General features: G+C 41.9%; 2 protein-coding genes across 2 annotated transcripts; one reads left to right on the top strand and one right to left on the bottom strand.

Moving 5' to 3' along the window:
* On the bottom strand, positions 1 to 11,087 carry dclre1c (DNA cross-link repair 1C, PSO2 homolog (S. cerevisiae)). Its single transcript, XM_063217991.1, has 14 exons — positions 10,852 to 11,087; positions 10,686 to 10,737; positions 10,470 to 10,554; positions 10,308 to 10,367; positions 9,889 to 9,944; positions 9,488 to 9,589; positions 8,627 to 8,699; positions 7,793 to 7,933; positions 6,902 to 7,003; positions 4,986 to 5,122; positions 4,169 to 4,223; positions 3,807 to 3,895; positions 2,936 to 3,033; positions 1 to 1,863 (listed from the first exon to the last, which is right to left on the bottom strand). The coding sequence occupies exons 1-14, from the start codon at positions 10,958 to 10,960 to the stop codon at positions 410 to 412; spliced, it is 2,613 nt and encodes an 870-aa protein (XP_063074061.1). The 5' UTR covers positions 10,961 to 11,087; the 3' UTR covers positions 1 to 409.
* Positions 11,088 to 11,447: 360 nt separating this feature from the next.
* On the top strand, positions 11,448 to 16,492 carry LOC134464569 (uncharacterized). Its single transcript, XM_063217992.1, has 6 exons — positions 11,448 to 11,832; positions 12,037 to 12,130; positions 12,221 to 12,308; positions 12,698 to 12,893; positions 13,694 to 13,854; positions 14,795 to 16,492. Exons 1-6 carry the CDS (start codon positions 11,709 to 11,711, stop codon positions 15,263 to 15,265), a joined length of 1,134 nt encoding a protein of 377 aa, XP_063074062.1. The 5' UTR covers positions 11,448 to 11,708; the 3' UTR covers positions 15,266 to 16,492.
* The last annotated feature ends 1,040 nt before the right edge of the window (positions 16,493 to 17,532 follow it).

A 17,532-nucleotide genomic window follows, 5' to 3' on the forward strand; every position in this document is an offset into this window, starting at 1 on the left:
GTGTGTGTGTGTGTAGGGCTGCACGATTATGGAAAAAATCATAATCACGATTATTTTGGTCAAAATCATAATCACGATTATTAATCACGATTATTGATTTTTGCAGATTTCTTTGAAAATGATAACATGAAATATAACCAAGAATGAATTACATACGGGATGAGCAAAATGAATTGTAATAATTATGTAAAGGCAATAGCATGTAACTTCAGTGGACAGATTTCTGGCCAGAAACACCAGCCTGTCAGTATGTTCTGACTTCAAGTATGCTCTCAAAAGTAGGTCACCAGTGCCACGATTAAATCACGATTAAAATCATGAGTTCGATTTCACTATTTAATCACGATTTTGATTATTTTTCGATTAATTGTGCAGCCCTATGTGTCTTTGTGTGTGTGTGTCTCCAGTCTCAGACTGGTCCCTGGCTGCCTCTGAGGAACAGCTCCTCTCCTGCTGCCAGTTTCCTGTACAGCACCCTCAGCTCCTCTGCACACGGCGCCACCGAGCCCGGGGTGGCCGGCAGCTCAAAGTCCGACGACTCCTGCGAATCAGGTCGCAGCTCTGCCATGTCCGCCACGTCCGATTGGCTGTTCTGACTGTTCATCACCGCATCCTTTGGTTCCTCCAGAGCCACCTCCTGCGAATCACTTCTCAGCTCTCCGATGTCTGTGGCATCTGACTGGCTGTTCTGACTGTCATTCATCACAGCATCCTCGGTCTCCGGGACAGCCTCCACATCTGCTTGGTCCACTGGCTCAACTCCGTCTGCGACTGCTGATGGTGCTGATGACGCTTCAGCGTTGCCGTGACTACCAGGCCTGTTCTCCTCTCTGACCTTTGACCCCTCGTTGTCGTCTGGCCTCAGGAGCACGGTGTCCATCTGAGAGATGTCAGAGTCGGAGATGGAGACGTGGGTGGACTGGGAGGAGGACAAGCGCAGAGACGCGCACTCATCCCCCCCGTTGTTGTCACCACCATGCTCGTCATCGTCATCCGTGTAGAGCTCTGGGGACTGTGACCCAAACGCATGACGGTGTTGATGGTGGTCACTGGATTGGATGAGGTGTTTAATCTTCTGACTGTGGTCTAGTTGTGGAGATTGGGAGCCGCACATGGGGTCACTGGACCGGGTCAGGCTGTTTTCATGGCTGTTGCTCTCCAGCTGTTCCGGGGACTGCGAGCCTGCCATGTGTTCTGCGCTGGAGCGGCCCAGGCTGTTCTGACTGTTGCTGGGTTCGGAGCTTTCGTCCGTGGGCAGCGAGGGGGGCTTGAAGAAGGCCTCCCATTGGGGAGGGGGGCAGGAACTGGAGGTCACCAAAACAGAGGCTGGTGGTGAGTCACCAGATGATTGGCTACCGGCAGCTTCCTGCTTGAGAGTCTGGACCATGTTTTCCCCACTACCACCACACTCTTCTTCCTGCTTCAGAATGTTGACTTCTTCACCAGACCTTTCTTTAGCATTGTCTTTTTGTTTTACAGGCCGGACAACATTTTCTCCATTACTATTGCCTTCCTCATTTGTCAGAGTCTGCGCAATGTTTCCTCTATTACTAACACTTTCCAGTTTTACTGTCTGTATAACTGATTCACCTTTGCCACCTTCTTTCTCATCAGTAGTATCGTCGTCGTCGTCGTCGTCATCATCATCATCGTTGGATTCTGTGCAGTCTACATAGCTGGCTGCTGATTGGACAGTAGTTAGGGGGTGTGGCCTAGGCAGGAAGTCCCTCAGGCCAACAGGAGCCGATGGCATCTCCTTATGCTGCTTAGGCCCCGCCTCTGTGCTGACGCTATTGGTAAGAAGTTTCTTCCGTCTTGGCACCATGGCAACCTCCTCAAACAACTCGTCGTCGCTGTCAGAAACTGAAGATCGGAAAGAGAAAAAGGGAGCAAGGAAAGACAGGTGGCGAGAAAGAAAAAGGCTTTAAGAGTTCTTCCTTGCCTAAAACATTGAATATGGCTGATTAGCCAGAATGAGACCACTTCAGTTGATGGGAGAGGCATGCCCTGTTGAGGTTAATCAAATCAAACCTAAATCAGGAGATGAAAACCTATATTTGAGCAGATCCAATCAATCCTTATTGAAGCAGTTCTGAAGGTCTGCCGAGACTGCCAGATTGACTAGAGATGCCCCTAATAATTTCAAATAAGGACTTTTTTTCATTAGGCTGAGAGACTGTAGCCAGTTAACCCATTTTACCCTGACGACTCTACTTTACGCTGCATTCAGGCTCTTGAGATTGTAGCTTTTTAAATAAAAACCTTGGTATGTTAGAGCTGAATGAACACATTCTAATGCAGGATGAGGGTCTTAGCATCTGATGCACATAAAAACATGAAATAAGTTGCATTTGAACCCTAAGATATTTAAGGTTTTTATAGGCTGAGGGCAACTTTCCCAACAAGTGCTTAGGCATTCAGCAGGCGTTTTTTGCACGTTTTTTAGGTATCAATGGGTTAATTGATCAAAAATGTGAAATTGTTCACCTCAAAGTTCAACATGGAGGGCGTGACAAAACATCCTTTATAGTGTACTAGGAAGGGAACGACTGTAGGAAAGCAAGCCGTTTCAGTGCCCAGAACTAACTTCTTGATGAGCACACCTCCCTGGATATATAGCTTATTTTTCAATAGTGTATACAGCAAGTGATAGTCGGCCGAGTCTCTGATCGCAAATTGTTATATAAAATATGTTTGATATTTAAAACTGGAAATAGGACGTTGAGTAGAGTGTGCACGCTCAAATTTGTCTGTTCCGATTCTCTTTATGTGTGGCAAAACCTGTCAAAATTGGACATGTTTCGATTTAAAATGTGTGTAATTTGAGCCCAGCCTTAGACTAATTTTTCAAGGAACACGTCTCTCTGGATATATTGGTTCATTTTTCATTTTCAATGGTGAATGAAAGCCAACAGTTGCAGTTCCGAAGACTGACCTCTTGAGCAGCATTCCTCTCTGGTCCTCTTTAGGATGCCAAGTGGCTTGTAGACGACCTCTGCCATCCCAGAATGCTCTCTGCCAAATGGCTTAAGCCTACAGAGATGGACATGAAGCACAACGGCCAAAATGGTTCAATTCATAATTGTAAAAAATTGCTTACTAATGTAAAAGCAAATACAAATTTCTGTAGCGTTCCAGCCTCTGACTGTCTTCTCTACGCACTACTCGTACATTTACCTGACAGGCAAAATGCTTGTATTATAAAATATATGTAATCAACTTGTAAAAAAATGAACACAAATGGTCTGCTGATGCTTGTGCCGGTGACAAGCCCATTTACAGTAGGAGTCACTGATTTTTTTCAACATGCCATGCGCACATGGGCCAGTCATGGGTAAGCGTTTAGGGCGTCAGACTTGTAGCCAAAAGGTTGCCGGTTTGACTCCCAACACGCCAGGTTGGTTGGGGGAGTAATTAACCAGTGCTTTCCCCCATCCTCCTCCATGACTGAGGTACCCTGAGCATGGAACGGTCCCGCGCACTGGTCACTTGTGGCACCATTGAAGGCTGCCCCCTTGCAAGGGGGAGGCATGAATGCAATTTTGTTGTGTGCAGTGTGCACTTGTGTGCTGCGGAGTGCTGTGTCACAATGACAATGGGAGCTGGAGTTTCCCAGGTGGGCTTTCACTTTTCACTTTCACATCATGCAATTTCCATGAGACTCCTGAGGTGTTGATGTCTGGGTGATTAAGGGAGTTTACCCAGGCCTGGCAAGGAACAAAATCAGTGCCTCCTACTTGAATGCTTTATGTGTTTTGGTCTCAAACTCATCAGTTATCTGTGTGACATAATCTGTGGTGACTTACAACTCTGTTACGTCCTCAAAGGTGCGGCCCATCGGTATGACATTTGGATAAACATTCACGGGACAAATGTGGGTCAGGAAGTCTTTGATCTGTTCAAATGAAGAAACGCCAGAAATAGTCAGTACTGCAGGGTCTGGAAAGGTTAATGATCCTTTCCAACCTGGCTAAATGGATTTTAAGTAGCAATGCCATGTTTGAACGAGCAAGAAAACTCTATTTCTGCCATTCTGAGAAAAATCTGGAATCTACCAGAATCTAAAAAGAAATGTTAAACCAAAATGATGGACCTACAAGACCCATTGAGATTTTATAATTAAACGTAAAGGTACAGGTATGTGTGGTACACATGCTTTGTTACTTACTTCTGAGTAAGAGGAGTGGAAGGAAAAACAAGCTCGGTACGAACTTTCGCCCATCCTGTTAAATGAAACGTAGCACATCAAATTTCTGTTGTTCTGTGAAATAACATTGTTGTTACATTGGAATGTACTCAGAATTTGTATGGGTAAGTAGCAGAGGTGTCAGAAGTAAAAGTAGAAATTACAAGTAAAAGAGATGTTAAAACATTGCCATAATTTCCTTCCAACACACATTATTTCACAGTTACTATACCAGTGCACCAGTTTTAGGATCATGTCATTCTGAGCTGGCTAGAAAAAATTTGGGCATGGATATAACAACTATGTAACATCATGTACTGATGTACTTGAATTGTGAAATTAGATCTACAGTACTTACACTTTTGACACCTCTGGTATGAAAAAGGTAGATGGTTTTCTACCGATTCGGTAGATCAGGGGTATTCAATTAAATGTCAACAGGGGCCAGTTTTTCAAATTCCACCCAGTTAAGGGGCCGAACTATGCGTATGTATTATGGTTGCGGACTGTCAATGAAAAAAATACGAGACACTTCATTGAGGTGGGGGGGTCTGTGGTCTCCGCCAGAAAGATTTGCTTTTCTTAGATGTAATTTCATGCATTTTAACGTCCCGTGTCAGCTTGATACGGAACCTGTACTCTTATCTCTAAATTCCGAAAAACGAATCCGTATTTCAAGGGACTTGTGGTGGGTCAGAAACTTGCCGTCCAAGGGCCGCATCCGGCCCCAGGGCCCCCATTTGAATAGCCCTGCGGTAGATAGATGGTAAGGTGCGGCTATGAAGGTGCTGCTCTTCACCTGACTATGACGTTGGTCTTCCTGGTCCTCTCTCCAAACCACATGGTGGAGGGTTTAATGCTGATGATGCGCAGGGGTCTGCCGTCCTTAGACACGCTCCCACAGGGCAGCCGGTTATTCCTGAAGAACTCTTCATCCTGACTCACAGAGACAATAATAATAATAATAATAATAATAATAATAATAATAATAATAATAATGCATTTTATTTAAAAGCGCCTTTCAGAACACTCAAGGACACTGTACAGAGAGAAACAAAAATAAAAGACGACACATAAACAGAATTTTAAACAAAATAAATAAATAAAAAAACATTAAAAATGAAATAAAATGAAACAAAAAAAACCAAAACAGAGTTAAGAATCATAAAGAATAGGCTATCTGAAACAGATGGGTTTTTAGCCTGGATTTGAACAGGGGCACAGAGTCAATATTGCGGATGTCAGGGGGAAGGGCATTCCACAGCTGAGGAGCAGAGCAGCTAAAAGCTCTATTACCCATGGTATTAAGACGGGCAGAGGGGACAGAGAGGAGAATGGAGGAAGAGGAACGGAGGGGGCGGGAGGGAACAGCAATGTGAATAAGATTAGATAGATAAGGGGGGGCAAGATTGTGGATAGCCTTGAAGGTGTGGAGAAGTAATTTAAAATGAATTCTTATCTTGATACAGAGCCAGTGGAGATGTTGCAGTGCAGGATTAATGTGGTGACAGGAAGGGGTTTTGGTAATGATGCGGGCAGCTGAGTTCTGGACCAGTTGGAGCTTGTGGAGAGATTTTTGAGGGAGACCAAAGAGGAGAGAATTACAGTAATCAATGCGGGAGGTGACAAGACTGTGTACAAGAATGGAGGTAGAATGGGAAGTGAGAGAGGGGCGGAGACGGTTAATGTTGCGTAGGTGGAAATAAGCAGACCGTGTGATGTTGTTAATGTGGGAAAGGAAGGATAGAGAGCCATCAAGCATGACGCCCAGACTCTTAACTTGAGGGGAGGGGGAGACAGGAGAGTTACCAATTGAGAAGGAAAAACTATCTGCTTTGGATAAGGTGGATTTGGTGCCTACTAGTAGGACTTCAGTTTTGTTAGAATTGAGTTTCAAAAAATTGGAGGTGAACCAGGATTTGATTTCAGAGAGACAGGTGGTGAGGGAGCGGGGAGGGAGAGTGTCAGAGGGTTTGCCAGATAAATAGAGCTGGGTGTCATCAGCATAGCAATGGAAATTAATTTTGAATTTGCAGAAGATATTACCAAGGGGAAGGAGGTAGGTGATGAAGAGGAGGGGCCCCAGAACAGAACCCTGAGGGACACCAGAGGTGACAATGGAAAATGTTCACCCGTTCCAACGTTTACATGCCTGCATGCGTGGACCTGTGTCCACGTACACCTCTGGTGCATTCCAGTCCAAAATCATCCTAGTAGGAGATCACACTTATCCTACCTGGACATTTCAGCTGCCGTTCCTGACAGTTGAAGTGGAAGTTCTACATCCATGGCAACCGCCGCGAGGTGTTTTGATACGAGCAAAAAAAAAAAGCCATAATACTTACCCTGTCATAAGTTACATTTACAATGTTATGCAATAACACGAAGATTATGCTGAGTAAAATGGCTGTGTTTGGAACAGCTGCATAAAAGAGAAATGGAGTTTCACTATTTATTGACATTTTAAATAACGGCTCCATGGGGGACGCCATTATTATCCGACTTCGATTTGTTGAGGTGGGAGTAGTGCGAGTCACCCCGACCTCGCTAGTTGGAGCTCCCACTTCGACTGGCGTTCCAGAGCGTTTTTCGTAGTAGGAGGTTGGATAAGTGCGATCTCCTACTAGAATAATGTGGGACTGGAATGCACCATACGAAGGTGAAAAGGCAAAAGGGGGAAGTGACATCTTCATACAGGAAGCCAGTTCCTCGTACCCTTGGATGCCTGCATGCGTGGATCTGGGTGGCCCGGTCTGTGGTCACATGGCACAAGATCTCCGGCATCTTCTGGAACATGTCCAGGCTGTTGACGTGGATCTGGAGACGGGAGACATCAGCACATACAGTACAAGTGATGTGGCGGTCTTTGAAAAGATTAAAGCAAGCAGCGCAATTTGATCAGAATCGGCTTCATTGGACAACTACACTTGTGTACACAAGGAATTTGTCTTCAGTCTAATTCTTAAAGAGAGTGCAAAGGAAAAAAAAATATGAAAAATAAATGTGATGATAAAAAGTAAGGCAAAGTTTGTTCAAAATGCTTGGAAAGTTTGACAAGTTGACACTGCAGAGAAGACGGCTCAATTACATCATAAGAGCGTAGTACGGCATGGCCGCAAGCGGAGTCACTTCTTGAACTCGAAGCAGCAGCTCGCACCCACAATGCAATTCAAATGAGAGTTTCTGGTGTCACATTTTGTATCCATCATGGCGTCGAACCCACTGCCCATGCGCACCGTTTCAGTGTTAATTTTGACATCCATTTTTCAATTTAGTCTTAGTCTTGTGTCAAAGTCCATTCTTAGTCTTAGTCGCTTTTAGTCTTTCAAAAATCATTTTTGTTTAGTTATTATTTAGTCGACTAAAAGTCCTCAACATTTTTGTCTAGTTTTAGTCTTTCACAAGTCATTTTTGTTTAGTCATTATTTAGTCGACTAAAAGTCCTCAACATTTTAGTCTAGTTTTAGTCTTTCAGAGATATATTTGTTAGTCAGAGTTTAGTCGAATACAACTCTCAAAGGGTTAGTCGACTAATATATCTAGTCTAGTCTAGTCGACAAAATTAACATTACGTTCTTTGGTTTGAAGTGAAGTGCCGTCCCTCACCTGACAGCCAAACTCCTGGCTGAGGTTTGTGAAGAGGTATTCATATCCGTACGCTGCCTTGCAGTTGAGCCACACCACATGGTAGGGGCTGAGACTGGTCCACTCCTCCACCAGCTCCTTCACGCCATTAAAACACGCCTCCTGCATATGCACAATACCTCATTAATGGGCATTAATATCCAACCATACATGAATATGTATGCTGCATACATTAGTATGCATCAAATTTCACTTATTCGTACGGTATATTCATGAGCAAAAATGAATATGGCATACGTGAGATTTTAACACCATGCACACAAGGGTCCTGATGCAAAAAATCCATAAATGTGCATTAATATGCATGCGCATGCATTGAACACTGCACTTATTCATTTGCAAATGAATGTACCGTTGGATGAGGTCCTTCATATCACTGACTGCATTTACAAGCATGGAATTCTCCGGTTTCAAATGTAATATTCTTAGCTTTCAGTTTAAAACAAGTTCCAAAATATTCTGTTTACATCCGCAAACAGAATATTGCTGAAACATGTCCACATTCTGAGTTTACGCGTAAACCAAATATGTTTAAAATCAGAATATTCTTCACATGCAACTGCGCTCATTCAGTCACTTGCCTCCTGAATACAGATCATGCAATGGATTACACACACTTAAAAACACAGTGCCTCAGAACAGTGACTGTGACAGTACCACCACTTTATTCTTCTATATGTTTTTTTTTCTATCAGAAAGTTTTTTTTTAAAAAATGAACAGATCGGGAGTCACAACCCCAGTGTCTTCGTAGTATAACAGATGGTAGGTGTCTGGTGACTGTGAGGAACACTTACTCTGCTTGGTATCTGGTAAAACTTTGGGTCGAAGAAAGTAGTGTCCAGATAAACACTCTTTATGTCTTTCACCCTGACACACAAAAATACAAAGAATAGTTAACTGTTAACTTCATTCCAAAACAAGAGGGAAAAACTGCTCAGTTAATATCCAGTCCACACAAAGTATTAGTTCAAAGCAAAATCAGCCCAAAACACAAACTTCTTCAATCACCCAAATTTGGTTAAGAACAGTTACATTAGGAATAATGACCTTGTCATGCCAACCCGGAAATATGCATGGAACTCTCACACGGAGTTATCATTCCGGGAATATTTTGCACAAACAACACAGAGACATCACTGTAAAACAGAAGTGAATTTGATACCACAAGGCAACCCGCAGCCAAAACACAGAGCTACACACAAAGACGAGAAATATCCAATCAGGGACAAGGACAAGGACTTTCACATACTGAGCAGCACTCCAAAGCATGTTCATCATGCACAGGAGAGCAGAGGCTTTACTCTGTAACACAAGCCAACTCCATTCATCTGATATTGACCTTCTTTTTTGTTATGATTTATCAATCCCATGAGCCTCTGGGTGTTAGCCTCAAACCCAGGGAAGGTCAGCAACAGACAGTAGAGGACATAAGGACATAAAAGATAGATTGGGGAGGGGAAACAGGGATGGAGTGTGCTGGGGGAAGAACAGAAATTAAAAGAAAAATGTTGTTTATCTTAATCATCAACAGTCAGATGTGCATGTGAAATTTGGTCGTATGTGTACCCCTGTCACCAGTATAGAAGCACGCTAACACTATCAGTATGCTTGTGTGTTTTCTGTGAGTGTCCTGTGTGTGTCCTGTGTCCCCATACCTGTCACCAGAGTGCAGGAACTCCATCCTGGAGATGTCACCTGAGGCCAGCCTGAAGTCCCCTGTGTACAGCACTGTCCCCTGGGCCCCCTCAAACAGGAACCTGCCGCCATTAAAAAACAACAGTTACAATGCAAAGAAATATGTTATATGTGTCCTATGTAATTCGAACGTAAAAGATACTGTACTTGAAAAGTGTGTGCAGTCTCCATGAAAAGAGCTTTATGTGACAGTTGTCACGGCTACTGTATGTGAAGGAAAGCTTGTGTGTGACAATATTTGAATAATGTCAGCGGGGTTATTATTTCTGCCTCTATTGTCTGTGCTGCAACCACACACACACACACACACACACACACACACACACACACACACACACACACACACACACGTGTTACTCACATGACTGATCCTGGACAGTGTCCCGCTGGCAGCAGAGTGACAACAACATCTTCTGACTGACAGGAGAAGATAAAGGAATATGTGACTAAAGCATACCTATACGAGAACATTCAAATGCAGAGGTAATGTGTGCACAGTTACCAGTCTATAGTACCCATCACTATATCACTACTAAACCCTGTGTGCATGACACTCATACCCACAATGCAATTCAAATTCTGGACATCCGGAGTGATTTTGGAGTCACGTTTTTTCTAACCCATCATGGCGTTGCACCCACTGCTCTTGCGCACCATAACCTCAGACTACACGCCTGTACCACACCATGGCCAATGCATTTTCCAGCCAGTAATCGTTCTTCTCCAATCTACTTTCTTTGGCATACACTAAGGCCTAAACTGCGTCTGAGTGCAACTTACCTCTCCTGTTGTCTCATCTATCAGTGATATGTGGGTTGGACTGTCCAGTTCAAGTGCAACCTGTAATGACATTTTATTCGCCTGTCAGGGGGGCACGGAAATGTATTGGATATATCCAATCGCATGATGTTGATGAGTAGGCAATAGCATCTTCATACTTACAATGTGGCCTTCCCAGAAGGCATATTTTGGATTGGTCAGTAACAGTTCTTTGGTCACGTAGGAACAGTACAGCTTGACTGTCAAACTGAGAAACACAGACAAAGAATACACACAGCTACACGTAGGCCTATGTTCATTTCTCACCACAAATAGCATGGCAATGACACTGTATCTTTCAAACAAAGATAACATGACAATAGCCTATTGCTAACTTACCTGAACTTGAGCTTTCTTTTTAACAAGGGTCCCTTCAGTCCTTTCATGTGGTCTGTAAAAGTAAGATACTTTTATAGTGAAGGAATCGTGTTGTAGTCTACAATCTCACAATCTCAATCTCATAGCATAATAACTCTGCAACCTATGGGGGAAATTGTATGCTTACCTTTGTGGCAATGTGAGAGAAAGTAAGCTCTGGCATGGAGGTTTTCCCTGTCAAATCTATCTAGGGAAATGGTCGGGTACTCCTTCATTCGACCTGGGAAAGAACTCATTCTTCTTGGAGTTTGCGAGTGGTTAAATGGTAAAAGTTGGTTTAAAATGTACTCAATAGCCTACATACACCTTATTCGGTGATGAAATTTCGTTGCGCGCCAAGGACAGCACTCCCGCTTGCATTTTGAAAACGGTCCCTGAATATCGCAAGCACAGACCCCTGTTCTCTGAAACTGTAAACAAACCTGGGAGGAGGAATGTTATGTAGAATGGTTAGTGCGACATCTAGTGGAAAGGCTGACATGTTGCATATCAATACAATAACATGAATGCATTGCATTTAATGTTATGATTAAGGTTTTAAACACTCTTTAAAATGTTATATCGTTATGCCAAATATACACATCCAAGTGTTTAATCACCTGGTGGAATTATAATTACATTATTGGTAAAATTGTACCATTTCTCCCATCCAGAAGATGGCAGTAAGTTGTCTCACTGTATCCAACTCACACGGGGCACTCTAAAGGAAGAGGAAAAAAGGATTCTTCCTTTCCTTCCTTCCTTCATCGAGGGTGAAACAAATTTTCAGCAGTCTAGTTGATAATGTTCCTTTGGTAACTTTTCTACTCGCCCAGTCCTCACGCAATTCGAGCCCAACACGCGAATACACGCGCTACATTGATTTGAGAAAAATTGAACACTAGATTGGGGGGGGAGGAGAAGGAAGGACACTACTTTCCTCTGTGCACTTCTGCATCGAGGTGTTTCCTTATCGTCGTCACTCGTTCACTTCCCTTGACCAAGATGGAGGATCATGCAACCTACCCTGCAACCTCTGACTCGGTACCTTCGCAAGAACAGTCAGATAGCCTGGAGGATCCTCCTCTACCACGACTCAAGATATCCCCAAAAGAAGAGGTGTACAAATGTAAGAATGAAATGTATCTTTAAAAAAACGCATCTTGATAAAGTTGACCAACATTGTGTTGCAAATTTGGCGCAGACTGAATTTTTGTGTTTCATTTTGAAGATACAGACAAATGTAGGGCCTACATTACGTTATGTGAAGATATTTTGAATTGAAATGTTATGTATCTGAATTATTACATTTTTCAATATTATTTTTTTTTAGTGAATGACGCCGAGGTGGAGCAGTTAATAAAATTAAAGGCGTCAAATGTAGCTCTCTTCAGTGGTCGGAGAAATTCAGCAAAACTGGCATGGAGGTGACTATTTCTCATCTTTTCAGGCTGTTTATTGAAAATGAATTGCATTCTTTACTGAGGAAAGTTCCTAATTACTGCACTACTTCACAGAACCATTTTGAAAGAGATGGGCCTTCAGGGGAAGTTGTCTTTCTGGCAAGCATTGAAGAAATGGGACAACCTCAGAAACAAATACAATGTATAAAAACTTTTCATTCATTCATTCTTTCTTTCTTTCTTTCTTTCTTTCTTTCTTTCTTTCTTTCTTTCTTTCTTTCTTTCTTTCTTTCTTTCTTTCTTTCTTTCTTTCTTTCTTTCTTTTCACTTAAAGGTGCACTGTGTAAAATTGTAGTACTTTATTTCCAGAAGTCATCCTTCCCATTCACAAATGTTACGTTTTTCATGAATACTTAGCTACTATCATCTATCATGCTGATCATTGATTGCAATTGTCTCAGTTTTGCTCAGGCCTACTTTTCTTGAGTTCCTGTGGTTAGTACTTTGAGTCCATATTGTCATTTGAGTACATCCCTTTGAGTCCAAATTTCACAGATACTGACATTGTCCTTGACTTCTGGGAACTTGTAGGAAATAAAGAACACGCCAGCGGGTGCCTCTACGCCGGCGGGCGAGTGGCGCTGGTTCAAGCTGATGGACGATGCCCTGCAAGGCCGACTGGTGGGCAGTGCCAAGGTCCTGTCCCTCACCTCCGCCATGAACAGCAGCGAGTTTCTGCCCAGGAAGCGCACATCCAAGGACAGGATGGAGATGTGGCGACCAGCGGGTGGGTGTCCAGCAGCATACACCTTGGAATGGTTTGATCACAGGAAGGCCAGCAGCGCTCCTGTACAGGGGAAGCTGATATGATGTCCATAGACAATCAATCAAATCAAATGAAATATAAATACAACATTTATAACATACATTACAAGAAAAAAAGCAACATAAGTGATTTATATACAGTACTTTAAAGATGCAGTGTGTAATATTTTTAGTAGTTTATTTTCAGAATTCATGCTGCCCATTCACAAAAATGAATTCCACAATATGATTTCATAAATATGATTTAAATATGATTTATTTAATTTCATTCATTCATTGATTCATTCATTCTTTTTTTTTTGTGATGTTAACATGATAGCCAGCGACTAGGCTACACAATTTAAACGAAAATCGTGATATAATCGTGATATAATCGTGATATCGAAATCGTGATTTAAATCTGAATTTAATCGTGGCAATAGTGACCTACCTTCGAGAGTGTCCTTGAAGTTAGAACATACTGACAGGCTGGTGTTTCTGGCCAGAAAATCTGTATACCTAAGTTTCATGCTATTGCCTTTAACATAATTATAAGAATTTATTTTATTTTGCTCATCCCGTATATAATTAATTTTTGGTTATATTTCATTTTGTTATACATTTTTAAATAATCAAAAATCAATAATCGTGATTATTAATCTTGATTATGATTTTGACCCAAATAATCGTGATTATGATTTTTTCCCCCCCATAATCTTGCAGCCCTAATAGCCAGGTTTATCACTTAAACATGTTCTCGGAATACCCCCTGGTTTACTGTAGGTGTTGACAGCGGCCAGACGGAGTACACAGTGTCGGGCGATGACTTCTGGGGTGCGGACGGCTCGTCGGGGGTGATGGAGATGGAGATAGACAGGCAGGAGATCGAGCAGGAGAGAGCCCAGCTGGACAGCGATCGCATCATGGTGGACCGAGAGCGGGAGGTTTGTTTGTTTGTTGTTTGTCTCCATTAGCTTTAGCAAGGAAGTTCTGTTCTTTTTTTTATTAAAGGGACACTGTGCAGGAAATGGTCAAAAAGGGTACTGCAACTATGCTGCTCATTGAAACTAGGCTCCCTATTGTCAAATTTGATCTTTACATTAATGTTTACTGAGTAATAAACAAATATTTTCTAGTATGGTCCAAGTACAGTCATTTTTGCAGCTAAAAATGGCTATTTTTGGAAATTCAAAATGGCGGACCATGGAGAAGATCCCCCTTTTCATGTATGAAAAGTGCAATTTTTCCAGTCATAATGAATACTTACAATTTGATGGTGGTGGTAAGTATTCATGAAAAAGGTAACATTAGTGAATGGGCAGCATGAATTCTGGAAATAAACAACTAAAAATCTCACACAGTGTCGCTTTAAGTAAATGTTTGGGGCTTTCCTTTCCTTTATTTGATAGAGCAAGTGAAAAGTAGACGGTAAACGATGGTATGGGTCTTTGCGCAATGCACCACAGCATCCCTTTGAAGCAGAAATTCTTTGTGAAGTCAATATGACAAATACAATATGTTGCTCCCTAATGTGCTTCTTCATTCCACCAGTGGAACATTTGACTTTTTGTTGATAAGAATGAACTGTACTACCCTATCAGTCAAAACAGTTGAGTTGTAGGCAACTGGACGTCTTTTTGTAGCAGCTTGCAAACGGTTCATCTGCTGCCATGGTTAATCTGCTCTGTCATTAGCCACAGTTGTTTTACTACCATAGCACTACACAACTACCACAGTACAGTATAGACAGTGAGTCTTTAGTAATAGCATACGTTATGACTGGGTGATCATTAACAAACATATAACAGTGTCCCAATTAAATTTCACCGACAAGAGACCCGATGTCAATAAGTAATAAAAGCTGGTGTGTTGTGATTCCGCCAGGTCCTGGAGAGAGAGAGGATGGTCCTGGATAGAGAGAGGGCTGGGATCCAGAGGGAACAGGCCTCCGTGGAACGGGACCGGGCTTCTCTGGAGAGAGCCAGGGCAGGAGTGGACCGAGAGCGGGCCCAGCTGGACAGGAGGATGGCACGGCTGGAGACGGAGAGGGCTAAACTGGAGAGACAGAAGCTGGACCTTCGCAGAGACAGCAGGGGCAAGCTGGACCTTCAGAGAGACAACAGGGGCATAGAGAAGGAGAAAGAGAGGGATGGGGATGGGGAGAAGGACAAAATGCCGTCTGGGAGAGATGTCAACAATAGCATCACAAGCAGCAGCCTTAAATCAGAAAAGAACGGAGAGTCTGTGAGCCCACCCGAGAAGAGGAGGAAAGAGGATTTGGGATTGGATGACTCACAGATGGAGAAGAGACAGAAGTTCCTGGATTTGTTTGAGAAACTCATAGAGAAATTCTAAAGGCCATGCATTAAGCTGTGGGCTGGACTACTGTGTGCTTGTTTGTGCACTGTAGAGTACACTTCACTGTGTGGGGGAAGCTTACAGTATATTGCGGCAGCTTACCTTGGCCTGATTTTTTTTTCTTCTAATTTTTGTATTTTTTTAAAAATGTTATGAAGGAGACACTAGCTTAATTTGTTTGTGTTCCCTCTTCCCACGATACTATTGTTTCGGAATGTACTTTATTAAGTTTCTTTATTTAGAAACTTGGAGAGAAATTATGAAGGATACAAAGTTGTGAACTAAACATGAGTACACTATATTCCAAATTAGTTAGCTGTTGATTTCATTTCCTATTCTTATTCAACAATTTATGATTTATTTTTTCATTTTTGTACATCTATACAATGTGTAATGTGCATAAAAATGTAAATGTGTGTAATAATTTAGAACAGTGCATTTTCTCTCTTTTTTTGAGGTTTGCGGAATGTCATTCGAAATCTCCTTAAACAATCTACTATTGAGGACAATCAGAGAAAAATACATCATCTACACAGTGTAGATAATTTACCAGTTCATTGGAGAGGAAAGATTTTTATTTTATTTTATCAAGTTTTAAGAAGGATCTGCATTGTAAGCTTCAATATTGTTTTTCCACTGAAAACTGAAAACTATACACTGTTTGGCCACAGTCTTAGCTGCTCGTAGATTTTCATGTTGGTATGAAGGAGCGCATTTCGATTCAACATTTCCTTCACTGTTTGGAGTGCAGGATTAACAATTTCACCTATTCAGAGATTTTTGTTTTTGGTATGAAGGTTTGAAGCAGGGAGTGAGCTGTTGCATTCATGGCTGTCCAGAGGCCTAAATAGTGCCTTATTCGCTGAGGCTTATTATGTTACGTAGGACCAAACCAATGCCACTCATGGTGCACAGTTTAGTGAATGTAACCAGGCCTATTCATTGTGGACAGAGCATATGTTTCTTAATCATAATTGTACATAATACATTGACCTCTATTGCCTTTGGAGGTTTACTGATGCCGCTGTATATGCATCTAAATATATACAATACACATATATTTTAAAGACATGTTTAGAACATGAATAAATCATGCATTCCCTCCATTGCAGTGGTTTGATTGAACCACCATTTCAGAACATGCATCCAATTAATCAACACTGTATATGGTAACAAATGAGAATAATAAGACAACAATAAAGGGAATTCCAATATGGTTTCACAGCTGCTGGGTTACTGGACTGACTTGACTGTGATATGAATTTCGATCCCCCAAACACATTCAGCACATGACAGGTAGTCAACAATGAAATCCAATGTTGTTTATTTTTTATTTTTAATGTGATGTGTAGTACACACTCTACATAATGTAGTGTCTCAAATAATTGGGGGAAGGTAATATGATCATACATAAACTAGGAAAGGGACAACATCAGTCTGATGGAGACAAATGAAAAAGCATAAGCAAGTACGCCTACGGCATATTGCTTTTTTAAATGTTTGGTTTCTTCAAGTTAATTAAACTTTAGATTTAAAGTCCAAGTTTGTTGCATAACGGTACAAAAGACAGCTTCAGTACAAACATTTACAGTTGTGGATGTGGTATTTTGTCCCCAAACAATTTTGTTAGTAATGTGGGAATTTAACAATTGTCTAAACTCGTCCCCAGATCCTCAACGCCAACACTGTAGTTTATTTTATCCTCCACTAGAGGGAGACATGGTCACATAGGCTGCAGTTCACAAGCCTGAGGGGCTTCTATACAGTTTGTCCAATGTCAATTAGTCCGATACCTTTCATCCTAGAGATTCTTAGCACACATTATGCCATTCTCTATAAGGGCAATCATATGCATATTATACCATTGTCTATAGCAGTGGTTCTCAACTGGAATAGTCTTGTGACCCACAATTTGCCGTGGTCAATACGTTGTGACCCAAACTGCGTGTCGCACCGTCAGATTCTTCCAATAATAATACAAAATATTATCATGCATTTCATAATATGCATTATTATTTGCATTGTATGCTGATATACAATGTGTCTTATGAAGTAGTGGAGAGGAAAAGGCCTATTAACCATGTTTCACTCTGTCTTCAACATCATAGTCATTTTTAGTGCATTGCATCACAGCTCCGCGACCCACCCAGGAACCCTCCGCGACCCACTTTTGGGTCCCGACCCACCAGTTGAGAATCACTGGTCTATAGTATGGGCAATCATATGTGATTGGACAAATGGTATAATGTGAGACGTTTATCATT

The sequence above is a fragment of the Engraulis encrasicolus genome, chromosome 15, assembly GCF_034702125.1.
Source record: "Engraulis encrasicolus isolate BLACKSEA-1 chromosome 15, IST_EnEncr_1.0, whole genome shotgun sequence".
Classification (NCBI taxonomy): domain Eukaryota; kingdom Metazoa; phylum Chordata; class Actinopteri; order Clupeiformes; family Engraulidae; genus Engraulis; species Engraulis encrasicolus.